Source organism: Petaurus breviceps, unplaced genomic scaffold (genome assembly GCF_028583685.1).
Source record: "Petaurus breviceps papuanus isolate PSGF00001 unplaced genomic scaffold, PetGlider_PUasm1.0 128, whole genome shotgun sequence".
Lineage (NCBI taxonomy): Eukaryota > Metazoa > Chordata > Mammalia > Diprotodontia > Petauridae > Petaurus > Petaurus breviceps.
The window spans coordinates 463953-490547 of record NW_027185664.1 but is presented as its reverse complement, the minus strand read 5'-3'; the positions used below and the strand labels follow the sequence as shown (position 1 = coordinate 490547).

Sequence of the window (26595 nt, the reverse complement as noted above, 5' to 3'; positions counted from 1 at the left end):
TCTAGGAATGTGCTCCAAAGGAACAGAATTAAACTATGAACTTAATCACCTTCTCATCCCCAGAGACTTCAGTGGTGCAGGTTGAGGAGAAGGATTATGGCTCCAGAGTGTTAAAGAAATGAATTTGTATAGTTGTGATTATCTTTTAAAATTTTTTTTATATTTTATTTTTCCAATTACATATAAAGCAATTTTAAATATTTGTTTTTTTTTATTTTGAGTTCCCAAATTCTCTTCTTCCCTCCCTTCCCCTCTCCTTGAGAAAGCAAGGAATTTCATACAGATTATATATGTGCTGTCATGCAAAATATATTTTCATGTTAGCCATGTTGTGAAAGAAAATACAGACCAAAAAACCGTAGAAAAATAAAGTTTCTAAAAAGTATGCTTCGATCTGTATTCAGACTCCATCCGTTCTTTTGTGATTATCTTTTGAAGCAATTATTCCTTTGTAAAAGCAAATCCAATTATTCGTGGCTGAATGGACTCGATGTTCTGGGGATCTACACTCTGTATACTTGAGGGAACAACACTGGTGAAGCTTGGTCTCATTTGTAGAGAGCCTAGATACCTCCAATCCTCTTACTGGTGCCAGAGAACGAACTCCAAGGGAGGAGTGAAATCTTAGCTTCTGAGTCTTACACACAATGAGGACCAAGTTAGTCAATGTTACATAAGTACATGCAAAAATATATTAAAGGTAGATATAAAGTATATTATACTTTATATATTTAATATATAAAATATATTAAAAGTAGATATAATTTCTGAGGGGAGGTACTAGCTTTGGGGGATAATCACAAGGGACCCATGCATTTGATTTTATCTTTGAAAGGATTCTAAGAGGCAGGTAAGGTAAGGAAGGACTGTATTGTTGGCCTTTTCAATTACCCAGAGATGGAAAGAGCAAAGAAGGTTCTAGGTGCTAAGTACATCTTTGCTCAATGATTTCAGATCAATGGGGGATAAGCAGGTGGGGGGGGAGGATTCCTTGCATCAATACTTCCTGCTATTCTGCTATCTTGCCTCCACCTCAGGGCACTAAAGTTAGAATAAGATCTAAATGTCTGATCATGTCATTCCCCACTAAAGAAGCTTTAGCTCCACTGTCTGGCATTAAAAACCCATAATCTGGCTACAAACTATACTTCCACAATGATTATACATTACTCCCCTTCACAGACTAAATGTTCCCGACAAACTGACTTGTTATTCTCTATAAAGGACATTCCATTGTAGAAACTCCCCCATGACTGAAATATTCTCCCTCCCCAACTATAACTCTTAGACCCCTTAGATCCCTTAAAGCTCAGCTCAAGGACCATGTAGAAGAGGCTCCCAATTGTTACCCCTCCTCCCTCCAGTGACTTTACATTCCTTCTATATTTACTTACAGGAATGCTGATTAGGAGCTCTAGTTAATTACATTAATCTCCCTAAAAATGGGACTTTTCATAGAAAGATATGGGTGAGTTGTTCAAGATGAAAAGGTGGGGAATTTTGTTCAGTTGTGTGCTACTTTTTGTGACCCCATAGAGTTTACCATTTCTTTCTCCAGCTCATTTTACAGGTGAGGAAACTGAGGTGAACAGGGCTAAGTAACTTGCCCAGGGTCACAGAGCTAGTGTCTGAGACATTTGAACTCAGGTCTTCCAGACCCCAGGTTTGTCACTATATCTATTATGCCCCAAGGTGTGTATCGGATGGGTTGAAATCTACCCTTTTAGAAGGAATAAACACACTGATGAAATCATGGATTCATTGGAGCAATGCTGTCAAACTCAAATAGAAAACAGATCCCTTCTGGCTGCATATTGACTTAGAAAAGCAACAAATTAACATATTGTATTTTTACTTACTTTGTTAAACATTTCCCAATTACATTTTAACCTGATTGGGCTGCACTCAGAAGTTTTGCTGGACCCTGAGATTTCCTCCTCTTTGACCCAGTGAACTTGTAGCCCTTCCAAGTGTCTTCCTGGTTTCCTTCTACCTAATTCACACATGCATCCATTCTCCCAAGCATATATCTCTTTCTGCCTAGTAACATGCTTATTTAATGTTCAATTCTACTGGAGGTACATCTGGCACACATTAAACCATATCACTCCTGTTTCCTAGGATATTTTGATGGAAAGATGAAAGGGCCTGCTCCTAGAGGCCAGGGACTTTTGTCACCATAGTAACTCTTTGTGTATAGAAACTAGGACAATATCCCATGAAATCAGGTTAATAGTCAATGCATTTGATAATGTTTATCACCAAAATTGGAAAAATTAGGACAAGAGGTGGCAATGATGAATAGGTACCAACCTATTTGAGAAGGTGATTCAGTGGAAGGCAGAGCCAAGAGGCAGGGAGTAGGGCTAAGTGGAAGTGGGATAGACTGGAAAGAGGAGGAAGCTGTAGAGGAAGGAACAGCAGCAAGAGGTGATGAACCTCTCAGCTGTTCATCCAATTGGTGACAGCATCCAGATTGCTCCAAACAAATCTGAAGTATACAACACTGTAGAATAATCTGTACTAGCCTGCTCCAGGGCTTTCCTCCTTCATACCCCACCACCTTTGCTGCCTCATTTCCAGAGGCAGGGAGGTATTTTATATTGAGCTACACTGACTAGCACGGCAGAAAAATGAATCGACAACCATACACAAGGAAAAAAAGCAGCTTAATAGAGACTGTTGTCTTTTAAGAAACAGAAATATATTATATAATTCAACCGAATTTTTAAAATAAAAAATTAAACTTTATCCAATAAAGCATATAAACCATATATATATATATATATACATACACACATATACATATATTTATATATGTGTATGGTGTGTGTGTGTGTGTGTGTGTGTATAAAATGACCAGTTCTGGATGAAATAAACATTTGGCAAAGGAAGAAGGGAAAGAGAGAAAAAAGGAAAAGAAATAGAGAAAGGAAGTGAAATGTGAGAATGGAAGGAAAGAAAGTAGAGAGAAAGAGACAGGGCATCCAAGGCACACTTGCCTTTGCAGGCAAAACATATAGAATTGTTCCCTGTTCACCACAGCCCATCTCCTGCCACCAGACCCTTGACCTAGCTATACTACATGACTAGAATACCCTTCCTCTTAGAATCCCTATCTCTCTTCAAGATTCAGCTAAGCACCACCTAAAAGAGCGAATCTTGGATTAAGCATCCAGAGATACATTTTGTTTCAAAGACTCCATCTCCTATGATTTTTAATTATATATAGATAAGACATCTAATTGGGTTTTCAGATTTATAGTCAAACTTTGTCACTTCCTTGAGGGTTTATGTATGAAAAGATATAAATATTATTGTATTAAATGCCAATCAAAAAGAGTTGCTTATTTGGAGCCCTTGGGATGTGCTGAGGAGCCCCTGTGACTATGAAAAGCAAGAACCCACCCCAAACTTCCCTGCCATCTTACAGGAAGCATCTGCTTTAGTCTGCTGCCTTTCCAGAACAGGAAGCACATTGGAAGTCTTTCCTTCACTCCAAGTCAGAATAACAATTAATAGCTAGCATTTGTATGGCGACTTAAGATCTGCGACGTACGCCAGTGTGTTGTCCCTTCTGAACCTTACTGCTCAGTGAGGCAGGTGCCATTGTTGTCCTTATTTTAAAAATAGGGAAACTGAGGTTGAAAGATGTTCAGTGATTTTTCCAAGGTCATACAACTAGTAAGTTTTTGAAGAGGGATTTGAATTAGTCTCATGGAAATAGCAAACCACTTCAGTGTCTTTGCCAAGAAAACCCCAAATAGGATCACAAAGAGTAAGACACAACTGCAACAACTTAAGAAAATTTAATCTGAGTTCGGTGATCTTGCCAATTAGCTGTTTCAGTAATACCACTTCCCCCTTTCTCCTCCAACTCCCCCTGTCAGTGGTGAGGTTCTCCCCACGGTAACTATTAGGAAATGGCTACTCTAGTCCCTTTGACCTGCCTGGCCACGCTGGGACTTCAGCTCACTTTAGTCCTAGAGCAGAGTCATCTCTGAAGTGTTTTAATTCAGGATGGCTCTCCTGGTCCGAGCTTTGAAGGAATCTTCTATGCTGATGTAATGTGAGCTCAACAGAAACAATCAGCTGGACAGTGATTGAAAGAGGTCACCCAATCAATCAAAAAGCAATTATTAAGTGCCCGATACATGCTGGCTATGAAGCTGCACTGGGGATACAAATACAAAATAAACCATCTCTACTGGAAAGTTTAAAGTGATGCTTAAAAAAATTAAAATTGCTGAGGATGTTTTCTGTATTATAGACTTGAAAACCCACTGACCAAGGAAAGAGATAGGGCTTCCCATCCACACATGCTAAAGCACCCCACAGGCCTGACCTTTGGGGAATTTCTTAAAATCATAAATTTAATACAGAAATTATTTAATGAAACTCTTTCATTTACATGTGAGGAAACAAGTCCAGCTAAGTGAAGGGATTTACCAAAGGGCACACCAGCATGAGGTAACAGCTGGTATCTGAATTCAGGCCTTTTCATTCCAAATCTAGCACTCTTCCGAATGCACCAATCTAAATCTTTTCTCAAGGCTGCTGTGGATGCTCACTTTAGCCAGTTGGTTGGTCAAGCAGGAGAGGAAGAAGAAGTAGAGAGGAGAGACAGAGAAAGAGAGGAGAGACAGAGAAAGAGAGGGGAGAGATAGAAGGAGAAAGTGGTGAGAGGCAGATAGTAAGAGACAGAAACAGAGGAAAGAAGAGAAAAAGAAGTGTGAATTGCTCCTCACCCCATGTTTCCCTAGGATTTGGGCATTAGTCTTAAACCTACAACCTCCACAACCTCCCTCCCTTCAAAAACAAAAACTTTGCAAAATACTTGGAAAAGTATCCATCATTGTTAAGTATCTGAGTCTTCTCCAGAAGACCAAGTAGCACAATGTTAGAAATTCAGAAAGCAAACAGTTAGGACTTCTTCCCTCTGCCTTTCAACATGTGATCCTTTGGGAATGCTAAAGAGCTACAAAGGAAAATGGGGCCATAGTATCATGATACAGAGAGATACATTCTTTTCTTTCCTAGAAGGAATAAAGAAAGGATCAAGAGCTATGCACAGACCCAAAAAATGAGCACATGATGTTAAAACTATCAAGACAAGGTTTAAAAAGATGAACCTTCAGAGATAAAGTGGGAGAGTGAAAGAGTCAACGTGACTCTGAAATCTAAACTAATCCTAGGCTAATGAGGCTGTTTCCTAGTAAGTCATAAATTGTATGATGGAGGCCAAGTTAGCAGAAGGTGTACAGGTCTCCTGGCAGAGACCAAAGGATCCAAATGGAAGAAAGAAGGAGGAGGGAAAAAAAAGCCAACAGAAAGTACCTGGCTGGCCATGGCCTAAAGTCCTACCAAGGGAGCACAAGTTTATCTTCCACAGAAGCGTCGACTGTTAACTACTAGAAAAGGCCTCAGAGGTCATCTTGTCCACTCCCCTCAGTCCAAAGTCTCACAGATGCTGAGTGGTTTCTTTTATCTTCTTAAAGTAGCTATTAATATAGAGGAGGCTATTATATGGCATTAGTGCAAATAACACACATAAGCTCAAAAAACCTTCCCACAAGCTCCTATTCATTCCCAAATGACAGAGCTTCTATGGCTTCCAGTGTTAAATTTCCTCAGCTGTGGGTGGCCTAGAAGACTGGTACTTACACTGAGCAGTGTCAATCACTTACTAGCTGCGTGACCCTGGGCAAGTCATTTAACCCTGTTTGCTTCAGTTTCCTCATGTATAAAATGAGCTGGAGAAAGAAAGTAAAACACCCCAGTATCTTTGCCAAGAAAACTCCAAATGAGGTCACAAAGAGTCAGACATGACTGAACGACAAAAGGACTGCCAATGAGACCTGAGGCAGTCACCAAGCATGGCTATAAGCCTCTGCCCAGAGTCATCTCCAAAGATGATGCAGCACTTAGGATAATGTCTTTGGGCTCTATCAGTGACTAAATCTCAGCAGATGGAGCATAAGACAGACCCATGTGATACCAAATTTCTCTAGGACAGATTCGCAGTCAACAGAGAGGCACAATAGATAGAATGCTGGATTTGAAGCAAGGAAGATCTTGAATCAGACACTTATTAGGTATGTGACCCTGGGCAAGCCATTTAATCTCTTTAATCCTCAGTTTCCTCACCTGTAAAGTGGAGATAGCAGCACCTACCTCACAGGATTGCCGTGAGGATCATAATGAGACAAAACATGCAAAACACTTTGCACACTTTAAAGTACCATATAAATGTTAGATATTATTATATAAATGTTAGATATAATCTTTATCAATTGCATTATTGTTTTGTGGTAGGTGGCAGAGTAATAATTGGTATTTATATTATGCCTTAAAGTTTACAAAATGCTTTACATATATTATTTCATTTGAATTTGATTCCTGCCTCAAATGCTTACTAGCTATTTGATCCTATGTAAATCACTTTACCTCTCTATGATAGCACCTACTTTCCAGAGTTGCTGCAAGGATTAAATTAAATATTTGTTGGCTTTATTTTTAAGCACTTATCACTGTGCCTGACACATAGTAGACATTCTTGTTACTAAGTCAGTTAGTTATGTCTGACTCTTCAGGAGCCCATCTGGGGTTTTCTTAGCAAAGATACTGGAATGATTTGCCCTTTCTTTCTCCAGCTCATTTTACAGATGAGGAAACTGAGGCAAACAGGGTCAAGCGATTTTCCCCAAGTCACACAGCTAGGAAGTGTCTGAGGTCAGATTTGATCCCAGAAGATGCATCTATCTTCCTGACTCCAGGCCCAGTGCTCGATCACCTGTACCACCTGGCTGCCCCAGTAGACACTTGGCAAATCCTCATTCCTTTCCCCCTCATTTGATACTCATAACAATTCTATACTGGAGATCTTGTTATGCCCATTTTCCAGAAAAGAGATTTGAAGCTTGGGGAACTTAAATGACTTGTCTCAGGCTATATGGTTTTTAAGTTTCTAGGACAGGATTCCATCTCAGATATTCCTGAGCCCAAGTCCATCACTCCTTCCATAAAGTCAGTCTGCAGAGCACAGGACTGTAGGACCATCAATGTCAGAAAATAGCCTTGTCAAATACTCTCATTTTACAGATGAAAGAACTGATGCCCAGAGGTAAAGTGACTTGCCTACCAGCCATATAGTTCAGGAGCATCAGAGACAGAATTCGAAACCAGCTCCCTTGACTTCAGAGTCCATTCTATTTTCAATGGACTATGAAGCTTATGCCACATTAAAAAAAATTCTTTTGATCCTAGAATTATAGAAACACAGACACCAGAGATCAGCTGGTCACAAAGAAGCTCAGAATGTTGGACCTGGAGGGAAACTTGAGGTTCACCTGATCCAATCTCTGGGTTGTCAAGATGATGAAACTGAGGCCTGAGGAGAAATACAGTCACAGAAGTGGTATGTAAAGAATGAGGATCTAGGCTTTATGATAAATGAGGAAATCAAGGCAAGAGAGAAAAAGACACTGCTCTGTCTCTCTGACATCTCATCAAAGAGACTTCTTTTTCATATCTTACTTTGCTTTCCCTCTGCCTACCAATCCCTATGCTTATCACACAACTAAAAAGCTAGTATAGAATCCATTATATATAACACATGCAGCCAGTGGTACAGTAGATAGTACCAGACCTGGAACCAGGAAGCCTCATCTTTCTGAGCTCAAATCTGACCTCAGACACTTCCTAACTGTGTGACCCTGGGCAAGTTACTTAACCCTATTTGTCTGAATTCCTCCATCTGTAAAACCAACTGGAGAAGGAAATGGTGAACCACTTTAGTATCTTTGCCAAGAAAACCCAAAAATGGAGTCACAAAGAGTGAGACATGACTGAAAAAAGTTACTGAACAGCCACAAAGTAAATAAGTGGTCTTCTTGAGTCACTTTCTAGCTGCCTACTTCTCTGAGTAACTAGTGTGGGTGAATCACACTTGATGGGCAAGGAAACAACATTGACTATCTTAGCAAAGACTAGAGAGGCCTAGGATTCCAAAGAGAGAATGGGGACAGTGGACAAAGCATAATAGCAAAGGAGAGACAGATCATGCATCTAGAGAATGATGAATGAATGATCACATAAGAATGGGTTCCAATATACACAGCAGCTTCATGTCTATGCTGGCATTCTTGTAAAGATGTGTATAAATACACCCAATTTCCTCAGGTAAACTGGGAAGAAGTAGATGTCCTTCTGATTCTCCAATAACTAGTCATTTCTTCCTGCCTGACATCAGGATTCTAACCTATGACATATTTTTTCCAAGGTATTAGCCAAGCAAATTTCATTAAGGTGGTCATGTATGATGATTTGAATTGTTAACCCTCTCAGAACACTTCCATTCTAATAGGAGTCTCTATTGAAGTTTAAAAAAAGACTCCTGGGCCCAAAGGAACAAATCTCTGATGGTGAGTTTTCAGACCTTATTACAGAAGTAGGGTAAAGCCTGGCCACAGAAAAGAATTGAGAAATCAAGCTTCTTCTCTTTGTTCCAGGTGTGCGAAGCTATGGGTATGGACTATAGAGTATCATATCAGACACAGTAAATCTGAGGTTTGGTTTAATTGAACTGCTCTGCCCTACCCCCACCCTTTCTTTATTATTCTTTGTTACAAAGGATGGTTCAATAGTTAGGGGATATAGGAGATATGAAGAAATTGTAAAAAAAATATTAATAAAGGTTTAAAATTTTTTTTTCAAATCATAGTATTGTGTTTGGGAGATTTTTTTGCATAACTAATTACCTTCAAATGGCCCAAATTAACTTAAGAAAGCAAGGTTTTCCAGAATGGAGGCCCAGCATGAAAGTAACATAATCTTACCTATAAATATAACATGGAAGATAATGCCTTCACAAGAGAGGAATGGGGAGGGGAAGGGGGAGAGAGGGAGACAGAGAGACAGAGACAGAGACAGAGAGAGACAGAAAGAGACAGAGAGAAATGGGGAGGGGAGGAGGGAGAGACAGAGAGAGAGAGAGAGGGAGAGAGCACAAAAGAAGAACAAAGACAAAGAAAGAGGGAGGGAATGGGGGAGACAGAGAGAGTGACAGAGACTGAGACAGAGATGAACTTTGGTTTTATTTGGTCACAAAGTTAGCATAAGCAAAAAATGCTTTTAAAAAAAGCAGTTCTGGACACCATGCTTTAAGGAGAAAATTACTGAATAGAGAGTATAGGAAAGAGGATGAGAGGTAGAATAATATGAAGAGGGAGGGAAGTGTGAAGACATAAAGAAGGATATGGTGATTTATTTTAAACAACATTCTCAGGTGGAAGAAGGAACAGATTTGTTCTGTGTTGCTATAGAGTCAGGACTAAGAGCAATGTCATGAAATCAGTTTGATACAAAGAGCTTTCTGATAATTTATGTCAAAAGCTGGACAAGTTGCCTTAGAACTCCCCCTCACTGGAGATTTTCTCTGATTCAGAGGCAGCAATAATACATTTTTTAAATGTGGGGTAGTCATAGTACCCTAAAGGACCAATTTATAGGTTTTTATAAAAATTTTTATGTATTCATGAATTACATCTAATTCATCTGGGTCATAAGTCAAACAGAGACCTGGAAATAGGCCCAGCATACTGAGATAACATTGTCTGAATCTTTGCAATTTCAGCATTGTGATCTAGTGGAAAGAACACTGGGCAAAACGTCAAAGAAGCTGGCTTCTAGTCTAAGTTGGATCACTAACTGGCTGCATGACCTTGCACAGGCCACATGATCTCTGTACCAAAGACTGGCTATCTGTAAAAAGGGGGATGATCAAGACTTCACTACATTTCCATCCCTACAAACAGATAACGTGAAGAGAAAATCCAAAAACCGATAGCAAGCATTTTATCTGAGATACCAACAACAAATCCTTCTTTTTCATTGTCTTGGATTCATCCCTTTTCTTTATGCCCACTGCTACTACTAGAGGGCAAAAAATCCAGGCTCTTGTAATATCACATCTGAAAGATTGCAATGGTCATGTAACCAGTGAGCCTGCCTGTATTTTCTGTGCCCAGCTCACCCCTCCCATCCTCCTTTCTATTCCATTCTGAACATCAACAGGAGCTTAGTCTTCCTAGAAGACCATTATCATCATTCCCTGTCATCCCCCTACTCAGATATCTGTATTGAACTGACTCCCCACTGCCCAACAGATCAAGTTCAAATTCCAACAAAATGGTGTAGTGAAAAAAGGATTGAATTAGCTTCAGAGCACCTGGGGTTTTCTTCCAGCTCTGCTACCCCATGACCTCAGTCAAGTAACATGCACTCTCCAGGTTTAGTTTCCTCATCTAATAAAATGAGGGGATTTGACTGGATGGCCTTGGAGTTCTCTTCAAGCCCTAAATCTCATAGTCCTATTCTAGCTTTTAAAATATTCTATAATCTTCTCTATTCAGCATGTCACCCATCATTCACTAACACTCTTTCAACATCAGCAAGAAACTCCTGTCCTGTCCCAATAAACACTATGTATGTTGGAGACCAACTGTCTTTTTGGAAACCTCAACATACGTCACCTTGTCTCTCCTCTCTATGTTACCTGAGACCCTTCAGGACACAACACCACCAGGCCCTGCTCTCACTTGCCTTTGAATTGACCAGAGGAAACAGCAACACAGTTTGCCACAAGGCTGGACAGTGGAGGGCTAAGTCAAAAACTGGAGGGTCTGGGCCTGGGGGGAAACCTTGAACTTTTTAATCACTTGGTAAAATGCCTCCCCCCTCCACTGATACTTTTCCTGTACTCATTCCCCAATGGTTAGCATATTCCCAACTCCTATTACTCTCCCCATGCCAGTGACACATACTAAACTTTCACCTGGAAAACTAACTTCCCACACCAACCCAGTGATCTATTTATTTTTTCCCATCCACCTCAACCTTGCCCTTTCTCTCCCCCACTGTTCTCCTCTAGATCTCTCTCCCTTCTACTGAGTCTTTGGAGATTCCCATTCTAAAATTAATAAGCTTTATTTCATTTTAGACCTCTTCCTTTCTTATTCCTTTCTTTTTCTAGAATTTACTGAAACCTTCCTCTTCCAAGAAAACACTACATTTCTGATCACTGTTTCACATTCTCTCAAATGCCCAACTCACTGATCCCAGTGGAGGAGTCAGAATACTCCTTGCCCCCCATTGCTGCTTCCAGACTCTTGATCTACCACCATCACTCATCAACAGATTTTTTAAGATTCACTATATTCAATATTGGGAGAAGGAGAATGGGACAAATAGAATAGGGTAAATTATCTCACATAAAAGAGGCAAGAGAAAGTTATCACAATGGAGAAGAAAAGCAGGAAAGTGAAAGGGAATCAGTCAACTTTACTCTTATTGGATTTGGTTTAAGGGGGGAATAACATACAAACTCAATTGGGTATATTACTCTACAGGAAAGTAGAGGGGAAGGGGATAAGAGGGGGGATGATAGAAGGGAGATTGGGGGAAAGGGTAGTCAGAAGCAAGCAGTTTTGAAAAGAGATAGGGTCAAAGGAGAAAACAGAATAAATGGGGTGTGGGATAGGATCGAGGAATCCGGGGCAAAACTCCCCTAACAATTTCTAGCCATTCGTCCTCACTGAATCATATAAAGGACATATGGAGCATGTGTTATTCCTCTTCCATGTGGCAGAAAAGACATAATTAGGTACTTTCTAAATCTTGTCTTTTCCAAGTTAACAAATAAATTCCTTCAATTAATTTTCCCCCTGACATCATTTCTTTTTTATTCCAAACTGACAAATGCCAAATGGAAGGGGTATTTCCATATGCAGAAAAAGAAACACAGGAAGATTTTCTTTTGGAGAATCTCTTTTATGGATACACTGAATTTATTTTATATTTAAAATTAAAAGAATGTTTAATTTTCAATGCTCCCTTGCTTGTCTGTGATTCTTTTCTTTGTCCCTATTAGGAAAAAGAAAAACAAAGACAAAATCCTTTTAACAAATATGTGGTATCAAGCAAAACAAACTTCCATATTGACTGCATCACAAAATAAGTCTTATTCTACATCTTAAGTCTATCACTTTTGTTGAGAGATAAATAAGATAAAACCATGCTTCATCATTAGTCCTTTGGAATCATGGTTGGTCATGGACTTGATCAGAGTTCTTAAATCTTTCAAAGCTGTTTTTCTTTAAAATGTTGTTTTTATTGAGCTCCTGGTTCTAATGAAATATTCCCTTTTGTCATTTCTTATAGCACAAAAATATCATTCAGCTATTGACTAATTTATGGACCGTACCTTAGTTTCCAGTTTTCTTCTACTACAAAAATAATTTTTATAAATATTTTAACACATGTAGTTGGCATCATTTCCATACATTTCATCAACCTTATTACCCTCCTCTCATTGTATTTTAGCTTGTCAATGTCCCACTTTTAAAATAGTTACCAGTTTGAACCAGAGATCCCATTACTAAGCATATATTCCAAGTGAAGATTACAGAAAGAAATTTACTATATACTCCTAAACTATTCAGAGCAGAACTCTTTGTGGACAAGAACTAGAAATCAAATGGGGAGTTACTAAAGAAATTGTGGAATATGAATTATAATGACATGTTACATCATATTTTTAAAATGGTGAATATGGAAAATTCAGAGGAGCAGGGAAAGACATAGGAAGTGATACAAGGTAAAGTAAGCAGAAATAGCATATATATGTAACTACAACAAAGAAAATGGAAACCACACCACCAAAAATTAATCTGAATTCTATTCAATTAAGATGACCCAGCTTGTCACTAGAGAAGAGATGATAAATATACTTACTTGTCTCCTTTGCATAGATAGAAATGTATGAGTGTTGCATATACTATCAGATTAAGTTTGTGTGTTGGTTAGTTTTGTTGAATTGAGTTTTTCTTTACTTATTTTCTTTGTTAAAAGATAGGGTCTTCTGGTCAGGGATGGAAAAGTGGAGGGAGAGAGAAGGAGGGAATGAGAGATTTGCCAATGAAAGTGATATAAAAAAGGAAGATATCCTTAATTCTAAAAAATAGCTTCCAAAAATGAACACAGTATTCCAATGCTATAGCTTCTTTATTCATTAATTCAACATCTATAATGTACAATGTGATATGCTGAATGTCACAGAAGATAGAGGATAGAAAAATAACCCCTGACCTCAAAGAGTTTCTTCTCTAGAAGAATGATAGAAATATGTATATAAATAAACTCAACAGAAGATGATTAGTCACCTTGTCTATCTGTGTCTCAGTTTCATCATCTGCAAAATGAAGAGCTTGGATTTTATAATTTCTAAGGTCCTTTCAAATTCAAAATCTTATCTTAATTGTATAAAGTGAGTATAAAGGGGTATGAGATCAGATAAAAAAACTACTTTCTGATTGGGAAGGGTGAGGAGAGAAAGACATGGGTCTTAGAAATTAATCAAGAGAATAAGAAATATTTTCTGTAGCAAAGTTCAGACTCTACAGAGAAAAAGTCCTTCCAGATATCCCAGAAAGACAAAATGTTAGCATTTTAAGTAGGATTTACATTTATTTAGCAATGTATGATAAAATGTCAGTTCTGTTCAGAGTTTTATATATGACCAAGGGTCTTCAGAAGTAGAGAAAATGTATGATGACCCTGAAAATGCAATTCAGGATTATTTGGAAAATAAAGTCTATTTCCTGTCAAAATGTAGAACCAGCTGCTCCCCATCATCATTTTCCTCTTCTTCCTTTTTCTTCTTATTCCTCCTTTTTATTCTTTTACTTCTCATCTTCATTTAATTCCTCCTCCTACTATTAGTTTTTGTTAAAGTTTTATTAATATCTTTTGTTTTTATATCATATCTATCTCTCAAAATTCCCTATCCACCAAATCTTCTCTTGTAATCAAGAAAAATAGTTAACAAAACCAAATGATGACATCTGTCAGAGTATTCAATGCTTGGCACCCACAGTTGCCAGTTCTCTAAGGAAAAGAGGGAAGTGTGTTACTTCATCTTGTCTCCAGGGCCAGAATTCAGTCATTTTCTTTGTTAGATTCCAACTTTCCTGCCAAGACATTCTTGTACCAGAACCAAGATGGTCAATAAATATTTTATCCAAACACTGTTTTATGTACATTATAGTTGATATGCAGAAGTCATCCCATTGATAAACAGACCAAATCATCTAGAAATTGGCAAGTGACAACTGCTAAAGTATAGAGTCAATTTGGTTCAAATCTTAGAAATATTAAAGCAATTCAAGTAACTAAAAATGCTTTGCTGAATTGCACTCAGAGATGGAGTAAAAGATCAATTTTATAAGCTATTTAAAATATTATTGAGTTAAAATATATCAAGAAAATTTAATTTAATCTATTCTATATCCTTATGAGATGTGTGATCATGGCTAAGTGATTTAGCCTCTCAGGGATTTGGTTTATAAGTGTATAAATTATTGATAGATTGTTGATCAACCCTGCTAGACAGTTTCTACGTTGAAATTTTCTTTTGTTAAGACACCAATGTTTATTTTTCAGTCAGCATTTTTCCAACACTATTAGAGCATCTGGGTTTTAAGACCACTCTGTGGTAGTTCCTACACACTCAGTGGCCTGAGCAGTAGGAGCCACAGACCAGTCCTCAGTAGCTGGCTGAGTACTCCAATCTTCGGTGGGGAACTGCTGAATGGGCACAGATGGCACCTGTACTCCCTCAGACTCTGGTTGAGTAGCAGTGAATTCTGGGGTGGATGCAGTCCATTCACCCTGAAACTCCTCCTTTGTCACTGCCTTCTCAGCTGCAGCCTGCTCTTCCTTTTCAATCTCCTCTGGATCCCTGTAGAAGTAAAGATCAGGCATAACCTCCCAGGGATGTTCCCGGGAGATGGTACCACGCATCCGCAGGATTTCATGGGCCAGCATCCACCACATCAGACCCACCGAGTGAGCTCCCTTGTTGTTCCATGGAATGGCAATGTCCATATAGTGAAGTGGGGAGTCTGTATTGCACAGGGCAATGGTTGGGAGGTTAGCATACGATGCTTCAGTCAGAGGCTGGTGATCTGCCCAAGGATCAGTGACCACCAAGAGGCGAGGCTCCCTGAAAGCTTCCCGGACCTGGTTAGTGAAGGTGCCCCATGTGAAATGTCCAGCAATAGGTGTGGCACCAGTGGCAGCAGCAAATTTCAGAACAGCTCCCTGGCCAGTGTTCCTGGATGAGATGACACTAACATCGGCTGGGTTTTCAACAGCAACAATGGCACAAGCTGCCAGCAGAAGTTTTTCCCAAGTTCTCTTCAAATTAATGATGTAGATGCCGTCACTCTTTATTTTGTAGATATACTGTTCCATCTGGAAGTCCAGATTGGTGCCACCCAAATGGGTTCCTGCAGCCACGAACTTGAGGACATCCTCCTCCATCTGCAGAACATCTAGGGCTCCGGACATCGGAAAGTTTCCCTTTAAAGTTATGACGGAAACCGAGAACAGCGCCGTATGGAACTCTGTTCGGGGCAGTGCGGGAAAGGGTGGAATTTTCTTATACAGATGAAAGCATGGGTTTGGATGGCCACCATCTCAACCACCCATACTACCCTCCCCAGCTCCAGGGGATAGAAGGTAATCCCTTTTAAACATGGAAAAATAAAGCACTGTTTTTATGTCTTGTGGCCAGAGTGGTAACATATAATATCTTTGTCTTTTCAAATTATTTTCTGAAGTAAACTAACTATAGTTAACAGAATAGCTGAGATGTTTTAGTAGTTCCATCTAATTGTTTGAAAGAACCTATTTCATTTTTTGAATTGCTTTCAAAAGATATTATGTTCCTGGTATTCCATTTCCAAATTGTCCAGTTATATTGATGATTAGGAGTAGATAGAGTCACTGATAACAGGGATTAGAAGGGAGGTAAAGAAGAGAGAAGAAAGAAGGAGAAATGAATTAGGAGAGAAGAAATGAATGATAAGAAATGGAAAAGGAAATAAGGGTTTAAGTGTGAAGAAGAGAAGGAATGTGGGAAAGAAGAAAGAATAATTAATGAAGGGGGGAAAGAAGGCAATAAGTATTTATTAAGTGCCTACTATGTGCCAGGCTCCGGTGATAAGTGCTTTACCAATATTATTTAATTTGCTCTGGAAACATAAAGAAAATTTAAGAGAGAAATGAAGAGGAAATAAGTGGGAGAAAAAAAATGTAAGGAGTAAGGGAAATGAAGAAAGGAATAAAAGGATAAATAATGAAAACAGAGAAGAAAGGAGTAAAAAAGAGGAAACAGGAAAAAGAAGGAAGAAGAGAGGAAAGAGAAAAACAATGAGAAGGAAAAAAAGACAGGGAGAAGAAAAAAAGTATCTACATAAAATGTGACATAAATGAAATCTGGAATTTACATTGATATGTCATCTATTGAACGCTGTACTTTCAAGTTCTCATGGATTTCTGGGTTCAATGTGGTGTACTTGAAACTTTGTTTTAATCACAACTAAGCCCCAACTCCATTGTAAAACTGGGACGCTCTAAGGTAACTCAGGTGTAGATGTTCTGGTATCACCTTTCTAATTAATCAACAATTATCTATTTAATATGTGCCTACTATGATCCAAGAGCTGGTGATACAAGTACAAATAATTCAAAAATCCTTACTCTCAAGGAGTTTATGTTCTAATGGGGATGCCAATATATATATATATATATATATTATGCACACACATGCAAAGTATAAATGTAAAATTAATAAATACAAATACACTTGAAGTAATTAAATACAAGGTTGTGTCTGTCTCTGCTAAAGGCAAAGCCCTAGCAATTGGAAGATCATGAAGTTTTCATAAAGAAGATAATATCTGAGCGTTATTGTAAATTAAGAGAGGAATGATAAAGAGGATATATGTTCCAAGTATGTGGGATGACCACTTCAAGGCAGAGAGATATGAAGATTGTGAACAGTGAAAAATCCAGTGTGATTGGAAGAAAAAGGGCTGGAGGGGGTATAATGTCAAATGAAGCTGGAAAGATGGTCTGGGGCCAGTTTGTATACAGCTTTAAAAGCTAAGCCAAAGAGTTTATATTATATTTTAGAGGCAACATGAAGCATTAGAACTTATTAAGTAAGGGAGTCACAGGGTCAGATCAGCACTTAAGGAAAATCACTGGCAGCAGTGTGTAGGATGAACTAGAATGAGGAGAAGCTCAAGGTGGGGAAACCAATTAGGAGGCTGTTGTAATAATCTAAGTGAGAAATGATGAGGACATGAAGTAAGTCCCCTCAGTGAGGGGAGAGAAGGGATCGGGTATGATAGAAATCACAGAGGTACAAAGACAAAGCAAGCCTCAACAGGGAATCAATAAAAAGTATTTTATTGGATCAGAAAAGAAATAAAACTAGAAACATTCTCACCAATGGTTCCCCAAAGAAATATTTCCATTATCCTCTTTCCTAACCTAGTTCTTGGAGAAAGCTCCCCATTTCAACCTGAAAAAACAATCCCTTTTGGCAGCAGTGAGTCCTATCTGTTATTCTTCCTGGACATCATCATCATTCCATCCCTACAGCAACTATCAAAAACTCCCAGCACTGTTGTCTTATCCCATTTTCTTTATCAACCAGTTCAGAAGTCATTGCATGTCTCTGCTCCACTTAATCTCTCTACCCTTGGAAATTTCTCCACATGACCTCCCCTTGGATTATCTCTTCTTCGACCTTCTCCTTCCAGGATTTCCATCTCTCCCTCATGAAGACTTATCCCCTGCAACCAGGCACCTGAGAAATTGAAATTCCTGAGAAATGAAGCCCTGGTCAAAGGGCTTTGTGTGGGACAATTTAGCAAAGTAAACATGTAGACTTGATGTAATCCAAACCTCCACTGCAAATGAAATCCTTAAAACAGAACAAAACTCAGAGACCAAGCTTATACAAGTTATAGTCTTAACATTTCTGCAGTGTTAGAACAAGGGGATTGTATCGGAGACACCTCCTTTTATTCTTTATAAAAAAGGATAAAAACATTAGAAATAAACAAAGCTATGAAAGATCTTCAAAGAAAAATTTTAAAATCACCAAAACAATGAGTAAATCAAAGAAGAGAGATGTAATGCAATGGAAAATAAAGATTAAAAGAAAAAAAATAATGACAGGACATCAGCAGAAGTAATAACTATTAAACTTGAGATATTTCTCAAAAATTACTAAAATGAATAATATACATGAACACTGAGGGAATTAAAAAGAAATTTGATAACCAAAAATCACAAGAAGAAATAAAGTAACTACATCCAGCCAAGAAATCTTATGACAAGAAAAGATAAAACTTGGAAGCTTAAGAACATGTATAGAAAATATAAACATATTAATGCAATCAATTAAAAGCAGAATTATTTCACTGGAAGACAGAATAGTAGGGAAGAGTTTAAGCAGAAAAACAAAGCCAGAAAATAAAAGTTAGAGACAAGAACGCCATCAATCAACAAATATTTATCGAATGTCTATTGGCATGCCTGACATTTTATTTAACACTGTAGTATACAAAAGAAATGCAAGATAAAGTCCCCACCTCAAAAAATATACATTTTCATTGAGGAAATTAATAATGATGACAGCATTTCGATAGTGTTTTAAAGTTTGCCAAGGACTTTACACAGTCTTACCTGACCCCTGCAAGGAATCTGTGAAGCTAGTGCTATATTATCCCCATCTGAAAGATGAAGACACTGAGGCTGAGAGTAAGTGACTTGTCCAGAGTCACATGGCTAAAAAATATCTGAGACAGGGTTTGAACTCAGGACTTCCTGACTCCAGGTCCAACTCTTTATCCATTGCACTATACACACAAATATAAAATAATTACTAAATAAAGCAGCATGATATACAAAGTATTATAGATGTAAGCCTTATCTTGGCCCCTTGGAATGATGGAGCTTCATCTATTCCCTCATTGCTGCTTCATTGACACCTGCTACCTTTATTCACATTAGGAATCAGAAGACCTGGGTTCTAATACTGATTCTTTTAAGGAGTAGTTAGGTAACTATCATTAAGTCTAAGCATCTTCATCTATTAAGTAATATCTCCTACAGTCATATGTTGACTTAATATATGTGAAAATTACTTAAGATCAAAGACAATCAATTACATTATATATTATTATACTGATCATCTTGAAACAGTTGTCTACAATGGAAGCCATCACTTTCTCACTATGCACTGTCTCTTCAAGTCCTTGCAAATCAGCATCTACCCTTACTACTCCATTCAGCTCTCCGAGGCATCAATAATATTTCACTGACAACCCAGTGGCATTATGGGAGGTCCATATTAAGGAACACTTTATTACTTACATCATCTGATTGTAAAACACTGCTTCCTCCAGGGTACTCTTTCATCTTTTGGCTTCTGGACCATCCTGCTCACTTAGGTCTTCTGTTCTTCTGATGCTTCCAACTCTTCCTACAGCACTCACTCCTCTTTTTCTATACCATAAAGTGGATGCTCTCCAAGATTCTATTGTTGTCCTCTAAATTCTCTTTATATCCTTTCCCTTGGCAATCTCATTCACTCTCATGGCCTTGACTATCACTTCTAAGCAAATGACTCCCAAACCGATATCTGTAGGCCTGACTTCTACTTCAGCTTCCAGTCCCACAATTCCAATATCTAGCTGCACATCCTGCTGGTCCCTCAAACTCAACATATCTAAAACCAAACTGATTATCTATACTGGCACCATCACTAGTTTCACATTTTAAGACCTTGGTATTATCTTTCATTCTTTGCTTATTCTCTATATTTCTTGCATTTATCCCTTCACCATTTGTGAAATAACTACCTATACTACAACTATTTCATTGCCACCAACCAGGCTCAACCACTGTATCAGCCTCCAACCGAATTTTTCAGTCCCTTTTTGCTACTGCTCTAATCTATTCTTCATATAATCATCTCACATCATCCTTATGCATAGGTCTATTCATGTCTTTCCTCTGCTCACAACCTTCCTGTGGTGTTCTGCTGTTGCTAGGTGGCATAGTGAATATAGCACTGGCCCTGAGTGTGAATTCTGCCTTGGATATTTTCTAGCCATGTGATCCTAGGTAAGTTACTTGACTATTCCCATCCTCAATTTAGTCATCTGGAAATGAAGATAACAACAGCATCTACCTCATAGATTTTTGTGAAAAGTTAATGGGATAACATCTAAAGTGCTTTACAAACTTTAAAGTATATTTATGGGTATGTGCGTGTATGTATGTGTATATCATACACACACATATATATAGTATCATTGACATCATCATTTTTATTATTATTTATTATTATTATCCACATTGAGTAAAGTTTAAATGTCTTTTTCTGGTATTCAAATTCTGGTATTCATAATCTGGAATCATCCACTTTCCAGGTTTATTTCATAAAACTCCCCTCGACATATATTCTGTAACCAAACTATTCATCATCTCCATCAGTTCCCTTTACTGTTCCTCTCATGTGCCTGTGCTCAAGCTATTTCCCTACAACTAGGATATCTTCTCCAACCTAGCCTAACCAACTCTGCCCTGTCTCAGCAGTACAAATACTAAACTTTCACCAACTGCTTGATGCCAAACTCAAATGTCATCTTCTCTAGGCATCCTTCCTTGATCCCCCCACCCCATCTTTCATGCCTATGGGGTACTCTTTTTGGACCTGCCTTACGTACTTTTCATATTTTATTTTGCAGTGTAGTAATCATATTCATATTCTGGATCCTTACTGGAATATATGCTAAAGTTTGACCTTCTAAAGAGAGCTTAGAATGGTCCTCTGCCCTCAATAAGTATTCAATAAAGATTCACTCATCTTTGTTTACTACTAACAAATAGTTTGCTTGTGTACAAGCATTCCACCTAAAAGAAAGAACTGAAGGATATTTTTTGAAAAGTCTTGCCAAAAGGTCAATGGAATTATTTTGAAATCCTTGCTTGTTCCTGGGAACTTTACAAAAGAAAAAGGAGGTCAATTCAAACTCCTCTAAACAGCTTTTCAAAGAAACCTTAGCTATCGAAAATGTTTTACACATATAAAAAAACTTTTAAAGTTCTTAAAAGTCTAGTGAAACTACAGATCAGTGAGGTTATCAAGCCAGTGAGACAGTAGAGTTGAGCCAGACTGCTAAGGCAGGGTGAGGCACTACAGAGTCAGGGCAGGGTGGGGAATGCACTATAAATCAGACTTCCCCAGATGCAACACAGGAAGGCCTAAAAGCCAGAGAATCAACAGAGAGAAGAGTACAGGGATAAATACTGAGCTAAATACTGAGTCAGGAGATATGGGTACTTATTTTAACTCTGACATTTCCTCCATGTGGGACCATTTGCCCTCCCTGGGTCTTAAGGATGTACTAGATAATTTGTGTAGTCCTTTGCAGCTCTTAAGCTGGATGATTCTTAATTAAATGTTCAGTAGTTTGTTTGGGGGTCAAACTGATGACCCAGAGGAGATGTGTGGGTGTTGTACTTTAGAGTTTATGGCCAAATCAATGTGTACAGAGCATTATTCCCATTTCATAGGAGTAGGAAGATAATTACATTTTGTTAATGATTGTAGAGGTTTATAGTTGTATCTCTGCTTTTATTAAATTCTGTTGCTCTTATCTATGATTGATTTGATGCCAAGCCCTCGGTAAGGAAGGAACCCCCCACATCAGAGTATTTGTTATTACAGGAAATCGTGATTCATTTTACAATGATGCATTTTGTGGTTTCTAAGAACACTTTGGGACAAAAAACAGAGTCCCTGGTTAAGTGTTGTAATAAAATGCTAAAATGTGTAATATGAAATGAGAAAGTAGGACAGTATATTTATATATACAGATATGTTTATATATACATATATATTTGTGTATAGAGAGAGACATGTATATATCTATCTACATATTTCACATATCTACATATATACACATCTACATCTACATCATATATATATATATATATATATAGTTAATTGTCAGATACATGCAATGAATGCAAAAGGAGTTGAAGGAGTAAGATATTTAAAAAGGAAAAATACCACCTTTGCTTTTAGTATAATCACAATGAATCTTCACAACAAGGTAAGGGAGGCCAATTGTTATTAGCCCCATTTTACAGAAGAGCAAACCAAGGTTACAAAAGGTAATGTAACTCATCCTCAAAATCATATAGCATCTTATGCAGAATAACAGTAACGACAACCACAAAAATACTTGTTTTACATATTTATATACATCTCATTTGATCCTCACAATCCTGTGAGGTAAGTGCTGTTATCAATCCCATTTTATAGATATGGAAAATGAAACACAGAGAGGCCAAGTAACTTGTCCAGGATTCCATCCACTATGTCACCTAAAGGTAGGAGAAGTTGAATTTAATAGCCAGGTTTCTGGGTACATATCAAGCATAATAGAATTTCATATCTCTCATGAGGGTGCTAAAAGCTGCTGCATTAAGGAATGATTATAGAGCTTGATAAGAACTATGTCTAGCACTGAGCAGTATGGGATAAAGATTGCGACCTGCAAACAAGAACTTCCTGGTTCAGACTTGATAAGGGAACAGAAATCACGCAGGGCAGATTCTACTGTGATTAAGTCAGTTCAATTCTCTGCTTCACTGTGGCCCTCTTTGGCCACAGGTGACCGAGAGGAATTAGCCCAGGTGGTTTTTATTGCTGTTAATGTCGGTAGTCCTTTGTTTTCGAAGAAAACCAATGACATCATGAATGAGTGATGTCTTGACTTGTGCATGAATTGGATTTAAGTGAGGCAGAGTTGCACAAATCATCAGCCTCATTCCTTCTTCCAGTCATCAAGAGTGGCAGGACAAAAGCCAGGATGATTGTCAATGGCCCAAGAAGCAATATCTTACCAAGCTCTAAGGGCTCCATAGCTCCTGCTTCAGTCACCTTCATGGCCACTGGAATTGTTCTTATTCACCTGTTCCTCCAGAAGAAATCTTCACATGCTTGGGACAGACACCTCCCTAGCTCATTGATGGGTTTAAAACCTATTGGCCATCCTCAACCTGTAATAGCCCATATGCCTAGGCAGTATACCAGGGTGTGGCTGTTGCATACACTACAGCTTCTTGGAGATGCAGGTGAGAATTGGGTGATAGGAGACCCCACGAAGGTAGGTGAGCAGCCCTCATACCAGAGGTATTAGTCCTCCCTCAACACCCCACACACCTCAGGGAGAGATATTCCAGAGGCAGGCTGAGATGTGAGCCTAAAGGTCAGGACTACAGATGGAGATTTAAAAGCCCTCTATATCTCAATGCTCTCTATAATTACTTGCATGGAACAGTTAAGTATATTAAGATTAAACTTTGGATGCCCTTTTCTCTTTCACATTTCAATCCTTCAAGGGTCCATGACTGTCTAGACAGGGGCACTCCTTTCTTTTTTTTAAGCAATTGGGATTAAGTAACTTGCTCAAGGTTACATGGCCAGTTATTTTTTGTGTGGGTGCCAAGTATTTGAGGCCGGAACTGATCCCAGATCTCCTGATGCCGGGACTGGCACTCTTCTTACTCACTGCGCCAGCTGGCCACCCCGGGGTACTCCTTTCTGCACATGTCTGCTGAAGGTACCACCATCCTTCCAAGTACCCAGGTTTGCAACCTCAGAGACATCCTCTTCTATTCATTTTTTCTCACCCCTCAAGTTCAATGAACTGGTAGGCCTTTTTCAGGTTCTACCCACACAACAGGACTCCCATTTTCTAATTCTGTCCACTAACAAGCTCCCCACCCTAGTTCAAGCCTCATTACCTCAATCAAATAAAAAATATATTATGCATCAACAATGTGCCAGGCACTGTTAGATAATGAAGATACAAAAACAAAAATTAAATAGGCTCTCCCTTTCAGGAGATTATATTCTATTGGGAGAGATAATATATATAAAATACACACACATATACAAAATAGTTAAAAGGTTAATTTTTTTGGAGGGGAAGGATACTAGCAGTTCTTAATAAATGATACTTAGAAGAAAGAAGTGAGAAAAGGAGGAAGGTTCCTAAATCTTCATTTGTAATCCAAACCTCCAGAATTATATCTCCAAATACCTGCAGGATAATTTTACCTGAACATCCTACCAGTACCTGAAACTCAACATATCCCACAATCTTTGCCCCCTACCCCAATCCCGCTTGCTTTTCCTTTAGTAGTTAAATAGTTTCATGACTTACAGTGGTCCAAAAATGGTATCATTCAGAAACGTTCTCTGTGGTGATAAGGCTCTCTTCATTTAGCTAGGTTGGTCCTTAAACAATAGATACTCCATTTCTGGGCATGTGTTTGAAGCCTAAACAGGCTGGTAAGGCTGAAATGCCCACCAGAAATTATACACTAGAGCCCCCTTAAACCTGCTACAGGGGACCCCTACTGGGGTCCCTTGGAAACCACCTAATAGGCTCCACTAGTAAAGAAATGTTTCACCTGTGTTGCTAAAATATACCACAGGTTCCCACGGATTCAGGTCTGTTTATGTTTGTATTCAAAGCTTTGTTAAGGGACTATGGCTTCACTTTGCTTCAGTAGAAATAACATTAATAATTTGTCTTAATAGAATAATACTGAGAATGTCTTGCTTGAACAGAAATAATACTGGGAATGATTTGTCTTGATTTGTCTTAATAGAATAATACTGAGAAAGTTTTACTTGAATGATGATACTCTGTTACTATCAATCACATTGTCTATAAAATTATGTCTAACAGAAAGCTCGGGACTGTCTTTCAGTCTGAGAGGCAGTCCCGGCCGGTTAATAAACTCCTATCAAATTATAACTGGCCTAGCTGTCCTGTTTGCTCTCACCGTCCATTACAAGGCCTGCTAGTTTTTACTCAACCATCATGGCACAAGAACCCAGGGACACTTCCATGCCACAAGAACCATCAGAAGACCCTAATGGCTCTTCTTTCTACTTGGGGTCTGAGGAAGGGTTAAGATGAGTGGAAAGTTGGTTGAACACAGGAACTGAATTGGCAACATATAACTAATTTCCTATAATCTTAATATAGATTTCATGATATTCATGGAATGGGGCCACTAAATCTTTTTTTTATTAACTTAATACCAACAATTGTCTGAATTTTTAAAGCACAAGCCGACCATTCAAATATCTTGCTTTCTAGAAACCTTGCATCTGGCCCTCAAGTTGATTAATTCAGATCTCCTTGCCTCCTGATATTTTTAGTTGTAGAATGTTCTCATGCCAAAGGTTCTATGACTCACAGATTTAGGGTGGGAATATCACCATCACCCCTAGCTCCCTCATTTTACAGATGAAAAAGCAAAGTCTCAGAGAGGTTGAGTGACTTGTCCAAATGCACAGCTAGTAAGAGTCTACAATGGGATTTGAACCTATATCTCCCTGATTCCAAGTCTAGCACTCTATCCACTCTATCACACTACCTCAGTCCTTTTCCTTGTCATCAAGAAATCATGCCTGAATCCCCATTGCAGCTTGAGGGATCTATATCTCTCACTCAGTATCACTGGGGATGTGACCTAGGACTTGGATTTTAGTCATTCTTAACCTAGAACAGACTGAGGAAATGGTGATTTAGTGAATATTTGCTAAAAGGCAAATTGCTAAGAAGCAAGCAGGATTGGGGGCAATTTGCAAATTTGCTAAAAAGCAAAAAAAAAAAAAAGTCTGTGGAGGCCTAAATTTGTCTTCCTGTTGACTTTTAAAGAACTTAAGAAAATGTTGGAATCTCTCCCATGACCTAAAAATCTGGCCCATGTAATCTCTCTTGAAGGAAGTACAAAAATCTACAAATGCCTGTGATTCAGCTCATTCAGGCCAAAGTTCAGAGCTCTTACCAAGTCTCATCACCAGGAGAATTTCAATAACCCCTGCTCTTGCTGACTATCAAGGGCCATGGTCCCACATGGGAATGAGAGACTTAGAACACACAATTTCCAAACCACTCTTCCAGCTTTAAAAATCCTAGGACCTATGACTATGAAGTTTGAGGTGCCATAAGGCTAAAGGAGCAAAAAAATAGCTGAGAAAATAAAATTTTCCCATGTTCCCCATGAGCTTTTTGAAAGGATGTGGTCAGACAAGTTGGGGAAGTCCAGGAAGAGGAATCTAACAGCAAAGTCAAACTTACACATTAATAGAGTTTCTGCTTAATACAAATTGTCATCTCAGGGGTACTGGAAAACCTTTGTGTCCAGAAAATAGCTTCCCCACCTAGCTTTATGTGTAAAAATGTCCAATTAGAACAGCATTTTCTTGGCTTGAGTCAAATAGGGAATCCTCTACAGCAAAGTATAAATACAACTAGAATATGTCCTGGTAAAGTCAAATCCACATATGTCCAAAAGGCATTATCAATGAGTGTAAATGGGTTGATCACATCCTTTCCTTAAGGCACAGTTTTGATAGAAAAGAGAGAATGAAGATTCCTTGGAGTTAAAAGGAACCTTAGAGATACCATCCAACTCATTCAGCAGATGAGGCTAAGACTAAGAGAGTAGTGAAGTGGCTTGTCCAAGTTCACATAACTGGTAAGAAGCAGACTTCTTAATAAAATGAAATGCAAATAGAGACCGAAGGTTCCCTTTACTAACCTCACAATTTTGCCTAGCACTGTTAGCATGGTT

General features: G+C 38.5%; 2 protein-coding genes across 2 annotated transcripts in view; both read right to left on the bottom strand.

Annotated features, from left to right (window-relative positions):
- Nucleotides 1-26595, bottom strand: part of LOC138172274 (A disintegrin and metalloproteinase with thrombospondin motifs 12-like) — a 598980-nt gene that overhangs the window by 452039 nt on the left and 120346 nt on the right. The gene's annotated exons all lie outside the window — the stretch shown is intronic.
- On the bottom strand, nt 14536-15645 carry LOC138172357 (small ribosomal subunit protein uS2-like). Its single transcript, XM_069102117.1, has one exon. The coding sequence runs from the start codon at nt 15406-15408 to the stop codon at nt 14536-14538; it is 873 nt and encodes a 290-aa protein (XP_068958218.1). The 5' UTR covers nt 15409-15645.